The sequence below is a fragment of the Lissotriton helveticus genome, chromosome 9, assembly GCF_964261635.1.
Source record: "Lissotriton helveticus chromosome 9, aLisHel1.1, whole genome shotgun sequence".
NCBI classification, from domain to species: Eukaryota; Metazoa; Chordata; class Amphibia; order Caudata; family Salamandridae; genus Lissotriton; species Lissotriton helveticus.
Window position 1 is genome coordinate 791,014,381 of NC_136070.1, and position 9,487 is coordinate 791,023,867.

A 9,487-nucleotide genomic window follows, 5' to 3' on the forward strand; every position below is an offset into this window, starting at 1 on the left:
GAAACGGGATCATAATGTAGTTGAATACACCGGCAAAACCATTTGTTCCAGGCCAATCGATATGCCTTCCTTGTTCCAGAAGCCCAGGATTCAGATATGAGTCGGAAAGCATTGTGCGAAAGGCCAGGGATTTGCCACTGTCGCCTGAAATCTTCCAGGCCGTCAGGACTAAGATGCCTTGGTCTAGGAGGGGGTGAGATTCGCCCTGAGGGCCCAGGAGAAGACGACTGAAAGATGGGATCAGGATCGGGAAATCCATGGTCATCTCCAAGATGACCGGGAACCATGCTCGAGACCTCCAGAGGGGGGTTATCACTACCATACTCGGTATCGGCGAGCGTGTAAGAGAAGGCGTGGGCGCATTACAAACAGCGGGAAGGCATATGGTTTTAAGTTTTGCCAATTCTGGAGGAAGGCATCCACTCCTGATGCCTGAGGGTCCGGCCTCCAACTGAAATATTTCGCCAACTGAGTGTTTAATCTGTCTGCGAAGAGGTCCGTCCCGAAGGGGCTCCACTGCTCTTGAATGCTCAAGAATATCTCCCTGTTCATCTTCCAATTGCTGGAATCCCTGAAATTTCTGGAAAACCAGTCTGCTACACCGTTGTTTAAACCTGGGATGTGTTCCGCCGTGACTGACAGTCCCTTGTTCAAGCAATAGTCCCAGAAAACGTTCGCTATTTCGGTCAGACCTTTCGAATGCGGTCCTCCCAATTTGTTGACGTATTTTACCGCAGAGACATTGTCCATGCGGAGCATTATAGAACATTTCATAGTTTTCTGGGTAAAGCTTCGAATTGCAAAGGAACCAGCTTAAAGTTTCAGGCAGTTGATGTGTAGTTTCTTCTTCTCGCGTGTCCACCGCCCCCCAGTAGAAAGGTTGGCGCACGTTGCACCCCAACGCCTCTAGACTCGCATCCGACTCTATTATCAAGTCTGGGGTTTCCCTGAAAATGGCCTTTCCATTCCAAGCTTCTGCATTTTTCAGCCACCAAGAAAGTTCTTCTCTCAAATCTATGTCCAAGGTGGTCATCTGAGTATAGGACTGCGTCGCTTTTAGACCCTTCGCTTTGAGTCTCTGAAGGGCCCTGTAGTGAAGAGGGCCCGGGAAGATCACCTGAATGGTTGAGGTGAGGAGAGGAGACCCAGGATTCGCGCTAGAAGTCTTAAGGGGAATGTCTCTAGAGAGAGAGTATCTTTCTTAACTCCTTCCTGAGTTTCTTTATCTTTTCCTTTGGTAACTTTAACTTTCCTGATAATGTGTTTACCATGAATCCCAGGAATTGGGTCTCTTGTGAAGGGACAATGCAAGACTTCTTTGTATTTATGATAAAGCCCTGGTATTCTAGGAGGCGGATAGTAAGATCTATGTGTCGAGAAATTGTCCACTTGGATTGAGCCATAAGGATGTCGTCCAGGTAGATTATCAGTCTCACATCCCTTTCCCTTAGCCATGCCACCTCTGGGCGAAGCACCATGGGGCTGAGGATAGACCGAATGTAATGCTGCAAAATTCCCAGAGTTTTCCCTCCCAAGTGAACTGTAGGAACTTCCTGTGAGGGGGCCAAATAGGAATGGTCAAATAAGCGTCCTTTAAATCCAGGCATGTAAACCAATCGCCTTTCCTCAGTACATCTCTGAGGAGGAGTACTCCCTCCATTTTGAAATGGTGGTAAGACACCCACCCGTTTAGACTTTTTAAGTTTATGACAGGTCTCTGTGTCTTGTCTTTCTTTTCCACCAAGAAAATATTGCTGATGAAACCTGTTTGAGAGCCCTCTCTTATAGCCCCTTTAGCGAGAAGATCTTTGACTTCTTGAGATACAAGTTTCTTTTGATCTTGGAAAAATATTTTCTCGCGGGGTGTTTTTAATTGAAAGGGAACATCTATAATGTCTATTTTGTAACCTTTGACGGTTTGTAAGACCCAGGAATCTTGAGTTATCAAGGTCCAGTTGCCAGAGAAAAGGGCTAGTGTCACACCCACTTTTACAGGGGTATCTGAACGGTCTCTCAATGCACCTACCTGTTGAGAAACTCTTGTTCCTCCTTTCGCCACAAAAAAATCTTCCCCTGTTGCGTTGCCTCTGGGGGTAGAAGGTTTGGTTCCCGTAGAGTGACGACTGTTGATACCTGGATCCTCGTCCAAAAAAAGGTCTTGAGGTGGATTGTCCACGGCCGGGGAATCGACCCCGCATTCTCCCGGCCCGTCCAAAAATCCTGTCCTGGAACACCTTCTTAATTTCGCGTTGGGACTTTTGAATCGAGCTGAACGCCCCAACGTATTTCGCCATATCACGGATGAAGTCTTCTCCGAATAGGAGTCCTTGCGAGTTGGGTCCTGCCTCTTTATTTGCCAACTCTATTAGCTTAGGATCTATTATAAGTAGTATCCCTTTTCTACGTTCATTAGATATGGCAGTGTTTGCATTGCCGAGAAGGCAGATAGATCTTTGAACCCATTCACGTAGCTCTTTGGGATCAATAGGGCTGCCACCGACAAAGGAATTTTCGGCCAAATCAAAGATTTTGGTTAGGGGACCAATTATATCAAGTAGACGGTCCTGACATGACCTGAGTCCCTTGTCTATGCCCTTCCTTGGGTCTTTTGCACCCTTAGCTATAAATGCGACGAACTTAGGGTCGAGCTCAGGGGTGAAAGCGATTTTGTCTGGAAGCGATGGGCGAGGGCATTCTGATCTCAATCTGGATCTCACTTCTTTGGGGATCTCCCTTCTTAGCCAAAAGCTAATATATTCTGCGACGTGTTGGGACGGTACCCATTCGGGAGAAAGGGGATGTTTGATTAATAAGGGATCGAACATATTGTCTCCAAAAGGGTCAGTGATACCCATTTTGGATCCCGATGCTTTGCTTGTTTCTTCGGAGTCCTCTGTCGAGTTGTCTTCTCGGATCTCAATATCAGAATCAAAAGGTGACGAGCAGGAGAGGTCGATCTCTGCATCGTTTTGTTCATCACTATCAATACGTATAGGTGATTCTGGACCTATCTCTTGTCCCTCTGTGATGCCAGAGGCACCGTTCTGGTCTCCGCCCTGATGGCAAGATTGAGCCGATTTTGATGACACCTTGTGTTTTTTGGAAGATAAAATAGGTTGTTGGACTCTTTTCTTTGGGGCCTTAACTGCCCCTTCCTTAATGCCTGAGGTGTGAGCACTACTAGTAGAAGGCCATGCCTTACAGAAGGGCTCCCGCCTCTGGATAGACTAAAGGGCAAGTGGGAGGAGGACCTCGGCAGGTCCATAACCGAGGCGACATGGTCGCAGTTGCTGAAGAGGGCCTGGAAGGGCACGCGCAACACCAGGTTTCAACTGATCCAATTTTTTACTTTACATAGGGCCTATTTAACACCGGTTAAAATTCAGCAGTACTTCGGGGGCACTCAGTCGCAGTGCCCTAGGTGCAATACGGAGGGTGCCGGCTTTGGCCACATGTTTTGGGCCTGTGCGGGATTGGGATCCTACTGGCCCGAAGTAGTAGCGTGTTTAAACCGGGCAACGGGGCGTACACTGGAGGTGGAGATGGGAACTTGCCTTTTGCTTTGGTTCCCGCACACCCCTAATACTAGAATCACTAGCAAGTTTTATGATTTGAGGTTCATAATGGCAAAAAGGGAGCGTATCATGCATTGGAAAGTGAGAGCTGGACCTCACTTTCAAAGATGGTGGGCGAGTTTCTTGACTTGGGCGGGTTGCAAGGGGACGCTTCGTCTGCATTTAGCCAGACGCACCGCTAATGATAAGGCGCTAGAGGCGGCAAGAGCGTGGGGGGCATTGGTAGCGGGGCTGCAGTCACCGGTGGAAGAGGATGGGGAAGACGAAGGAAATGTGGGATTGGCTCAGGGCACAGAGGGCGGCACGGGGAACATTGAAGAGTCTAGCGAGGAAGGGGACACTTCAACACATAAAGTGAGGAGTCAACACACACTCTAGGTTGAGAGGATTGCGAAATCAGGGCAGAGCCCAGAGTGCACATGAATCATTAGGAGAAATTTACTGTCTACTGAGATTGGGAATGATGTTAATCTTTGTTCTAACATGTTAGATAACCAGAATCCTAGGTTACAGGCCTATACGAGGGGGGGTAGGGGAGGGCACACTGACAAGGGGGGGGGTAGAGAGGGAGGCGGGTAGGGCAGTTAGGAGAAAAAAGTTGTTAGATGCATCATGTTATTATACAGTTTGGATAAGGGGTCACCTGCGCAATGGCCTAGAATATGATGGAGTGACGGTATGCTGGATTGAAAAATCAATAAAAATTCTTTAAAAAAAAAATAGAAGGCCATTCCTTCGTAAACATTTCAAAAATGTTATTGATGGTGTCATTAAATTTTTTATTGATGGTGTCATTAAAAGAGCTCATGGCTTTATTCATGGCTTTTGAAACCAGTAGTTCTAAGTTTCCCTCTAGTGAGGCATCAGGGTTGGAAGACATGATTTAGGTATAAATGTCCTTATCTGTAATAGTCCCCTTTATTTATAATAACATCTTTTTTTTATTATAAATTAGAAGTCATGAAAAATATATAGGGAGGGAAAGGGTTAAATTTAGTTTGGGCCATACAAAAAACGATCTATTATCCTAGTAATAAAAGGTCCGATAACAAGTTGCAGACGATCGCGTTGTCAGAACAGCAGTAATTGTCAAAATGTACTGCTGTTTCTAAGACAACCATGCACGCTTCTTACGTGCGCAGTTGTTGCCTATGGTCATTCCTCTAAGGTCGATCTCCCCACGATGCGCAATTGCAATGCGCATCGCGTCAGAGAAGGAAGACCGGGGCCCTGAACCGAGCGGTTGAGGAGCCAGTCAAAAGAGTGGAGCGCAGTATGCGGTATGCAGGTAGGGTGGGGGTAAATAAAATGGAACACAGGCCCGGTATGCGGCAAATGGGTTGTTGGGAGCGTAGGGACCAGAGTCCCCGCTCGCGCCCAAGAGTTACCAAGTAATGTGAAGCGGTCGCGGTAATTTCAAAGGGCGCACAGGGTTGCTAAAATGAGCAGTTAGGTTCAGGAAAAAAGCGAGATACATACAGGAATAGCGGCCAAGAGGGCGGAATCTGAAGGGGTAAGAGACCCAAATCAAAGATAAGACAATGAAAATACATAAATAAAACGACTAAAAAGGTCTTAAAAGACACATAATAGAGAAGGGGTATCACATAGTAGGGTCAATAGGACCCAGTCATGTGATAAACAAATATAGGGCAGTCCACATATGATTAGTATATAGTAGAGACACAAATAAAATGAGGGTACTTATCTTGTTGAGCAGCAGCAACAAAGGATGATGGCTGTGTATTCATGAGCTATATACATCATCTAGAATGTTCACAAGTTCTATGTTCTCTTCATTGTTACTGCTGAGCTGTGGCAATAAAGGAGAATTTGCATAATGTTGGCCTCCGTGTCATGCCATAAAATCACAAATGAGTGCTTTAAGTCAGTGTGACTGACATCTTGCCAGGCTTGAATATCTACACATAGTTCTCTCTGCCATGGTTCTGAACAGGAAATCCCCTCGGTCCTACACTCTGTCCTTCCCCCTGATGTTCCCTGGGGAACATCTTTTAGTTCTGCAGATGTATGTGTTTTCTCTACCTTTTGTTTTATGTGTCTTGCAGAAGGTGCAAGCCCATCAAGCACAATCGATTCCCATCATCCCAGATCGAATGAGGAGTGACAGGATTTGTTATGCCTATCTTTTGGAACTCCATTTTCCACACTGTTAGTCTCCCACCTATAACAGAATTGTTTTTTGCAGCAGGATGCTTCCTTTACGTGCTTGGAGGTTGAACTGTGTGAATTCGAGGCCAGAAGACGTGGATGTATTTTTAGCTGCTTGCATGTCAGTTACAAATTTAGTCTGTGGGCCTGCTGGCTTAAGTTTGTTCTTTTGTTTTGAGTTGTCATACTTTAACTACTTTCATGCTTGCTTTTCTGGCGTTCTGTGCTTCAAAATGCTCGGCAAGATTAAGCAGTCTCTACTCTGCAAGGATGTTTAGCTGGCCTATTTGCATTTGTTTTATCTACTAGCCTTCTTTAGGTTGTCTTTAGTTGCTTGGTTCTCAAGGTGTCACCATTTGACATAATCCACCTTTGTGCTGTTTACTTGCTGACGCTGAAAACATTTTTGCTAGTAGTAATTATCTGAGCCTGCAGGATTTGCAAGTTACAGGCCCTTCTAGTTTATATAAGGGGGACCCTAAAGCGTGCTGTAAAAAGGTGCTGCAAAAAGTGCCTCTCGTCTTACTTGAATCTGGCATCAACACATGGTCATCTATGTTTACTTGACCTGTTACTGTTTTGCCATTCAGGAGGAATAAGTATGCACAAAGTAAGAGTATATAAAGTGGTAAAAAGTGTAAGCATATTTAGATTTTGACTGGTATGGTCTTATTGGCCAAACAACCCTGTAGACTGTTAACACCCTCATCACAGCCCTTATGTATACCAGCATGGGATCGTGATAGATGAACTCTGCAGACTTTTACTACCTCATCCTACAATGAAAAACATTCAACCATGTCAACCAGCTCAAACAACTTCACTGCCTAACCTCTTGATTACCTTTGATCACATCAAATTAAAATCATTATTGGTGATCTTCAGTCATCTCGCATTTCAGTGACTGTATCTGTGCTACATGCTTTTTTTCATTAGCAATGAAATAACGAGCATTGGCATAGCCAATAGGTCTTGCCTTTGGGACCTTATAAGTGTTCAGCCATGCAACGGTTGGTGTTGTTGCACCAAGGATATTGTGCTGCATAACTAAATAATTATAAGGTCCCAAAAGCGAGATCTATTGGCTATGCCAATGCTTGTTTAGTGAGCTGCATGCCAGCACCACCGCTGCTGGTGCAAGCGGATGTGCACAACCTCACCTGTTGATAAGGCGCCATAAATGTCCACCTCTCTCAGTTTCCTTTCCCTTATAGTAGCTGTGCTCGAGCGATCCTTAAATTCTGCCTTTTCCCCCCATTTTGGTAACTATAGGAAAAAAAATCAATCTGATGAGACTCCCTTGGCTCACCAAGCATCAACAGTTCTCTCTGGAAGAGGGCGCCAGTTCACTGCTTCCCTAGGATTACCAGTGCGAATGTTTAAGTTATTTTAAAAAAATCCACTTTATTGAATTCCAGTCATCAATGGAATGGTTATAGTTGATAAGACTGTGGGGGGGATACGGTTATAATTATGGTGTGCACATAACTTATTTGAAAATGTATTTCAGCAAACCTAATGACTGGTAGGGGGCATTAAATCACTTTTGTCATGCCTGAATGAGTCCCTCCTTTTACCCATCGGAGGGTCGATCAGATTGTTGGTATGTTCCGCGATGCTTGGTCTGCCTGGAAAATAAAAACAAAGATCATGCAACTAGCACAAAACTGTGTAACACTGTATTCTGTTTTCAAACTGAAGACAAGATTTCACAAAACCTTTATTGGAAACCAAACATAAAAATATTACTCCGAAAATTCATGACAGTGAGTCCCTCTTCGATCGGCATTCCTCAGGGTAGGATTGGCCATGCTCTTGCTTGCTGCTCCCCTGTGTGTGATACTGCTGTAATGTGTTTGCTCTATTGATACACTGAATTAAAGATCGCTGCATTTCGTCAGGAAAACCTGGGCTGGATTCATGCACAATCTGAACCGGAGCCTACGGTAATGGCTTTTTAAAATGGAAGCAGATTCACGGCAATAACAGTGAAGTGTGAAGACCGTGATGACATTTGCCTTCTCCCATACAAATGTAATGATAACGATAATTGCTGCACATATGCAGCCAGGGCCTTTCTGTATTCTGTGCCTGCCTGCAAACATGCTTCTCCTTTTCAAGCAGCAGCGGTATCCGTGACATACTTCAGGGGGACCCCTTTATTTCATCAACTGCGCGTGGGTTGCAAGCAACGTTAAATGCCTGTAAGATTTAGAAACCTATCGCTGTTCTCTGTGCGGTGGCAAACGGGCAGAGGCTGCACAGCCACAGGGCCAGCTCACGAATGACTGGGGAAAATATTCATCTTTGGCAACCACAGACTGCTGCAAGTATGATTCTATGGCATTTTTAACAAGCGCAGCCCCGCGGCCGCGAAAGTGAAACAGGGTCATGCATGCAGAGCGTTTGCCTTGCGGGAGCGAGCAGCTGCAGGTGCAAGAATTACAAATAGATAGCGCCGCTGCTCGCTCCCACAAGGCAAATGCTCTGCATGCACGAGTACTCATTGGAAACAGTGCAAAACATGCCCAAGTTTCCAAAAAGTACAGTGCAATGGCAAGAGGTCCCTCTAAGCAGCGCTTGCGCACTGCGTAGGCGAGACCTAAAAAGACCAACCTCTGCGAATGCTCACATTGTGGAAAAGTCTACTTTCCTCACATATATATCGTTTGTGCTAAGGTATCACACCTGACTCGTACTCATAAAGGGCTCAGCTCCAAAAGAGGATTCTCAATTTAAAGTGAGATCAGGGATATTCTACCTCATGATGAAGGAAATATGTACATATTCTGGTTGTTTCCTGTAGTACGTTACTTTTTTAAAGTTTTCTCTTAATCTTATAAGGACAGTAACACGAAAGAGATACCTCTGAGGAAAACTGTAGATGATTCCTATGATCTTCTTGCTGTTCCTTTGACTTATATGCCTGCATGGAGGTGTCACTTTGCTGTTTGTCTGCATAACCTTTTGTTCAGTAGGTCGGCTTTCTTGTGACTTACACATATTTACAAGATTTTGAGATTCAAGAAATATTTCACTATTGTTCACTCTTTTACTGTGGGGTTGCCGCAGGATTATGAAGCACATTATGTCTTGATTGCATTTTAAAATCTGACTCTGGTTTGTTTATTAATGAAATTCCGTATCGGGTAATAACCCAGGTCTATGAGATTTTGTGGACTCATTTCAGATAGACATTTTCACATAGTTTTATATAAACCTTTTATTCTAACTGAACATGGTATTTTAACACAACTCATTATGTCCTTGTTTTCTTTCTTTTCTAGGAATTTCAAGATCTAACTAGGCGGGTAGACTGTCTAGATTTGAAAGGTGAGACCTTTTTAGACTTTGGTAAATGGTTCAGTAGTTGAAAATACACACTGTATTAAGGATTTTATCTTTTATTTTAACAGTCCTGACAAGGCAAAAACTGATCACTTAAGAAGCAACAACAGCCTGATAATCTGAATGTTTTCTGAAAATGACTAAAGTATTATCAGTTATAGACCAGGGTAAAAGTATGATCCATTATTTCACTTTCCCTTCAGAAAAATGGTACATTGAAATTCCTTTCTGCATCATTGATGACACTACTTTCGAATCCCTCCCATTAGTGATGTAGCATAGGGTCTGGGATCAGCTTTCGATTAACAATTGGTGAGGCATACTAAATTGAAATCACAGAAAACAGTCACATTAGTTAACAGAACCTGTGAAGAGTTGTACCTTTATTAGTC

At 44.3% G+C, this 9,487-nt stretch overlaps 1 protein-coding gene across 1 annotated transcript in view; it reads left to right on the plus strand.

Moving 5' to 3' along the window:
* PPP1R37 (protein phosphatase 1 regulatory subunit 37) overlaps positions 1–9,487 on the plus strand; it is a 982,164-nt gene that overhangs the window by 165,276 nt on the left and 807,401 nt on the right. Inside the window, exon 3 of the mRNA XM_078660917.1 lies at positions 9,035–9,080. Within this exon, the coding sequence (XP_078517043.1) occupies positions 9,035–9,080 (46 nt within the window). The remainder of the gene's footprint in view (positions 1–9,034; positions 9,081–9,487) is intronic.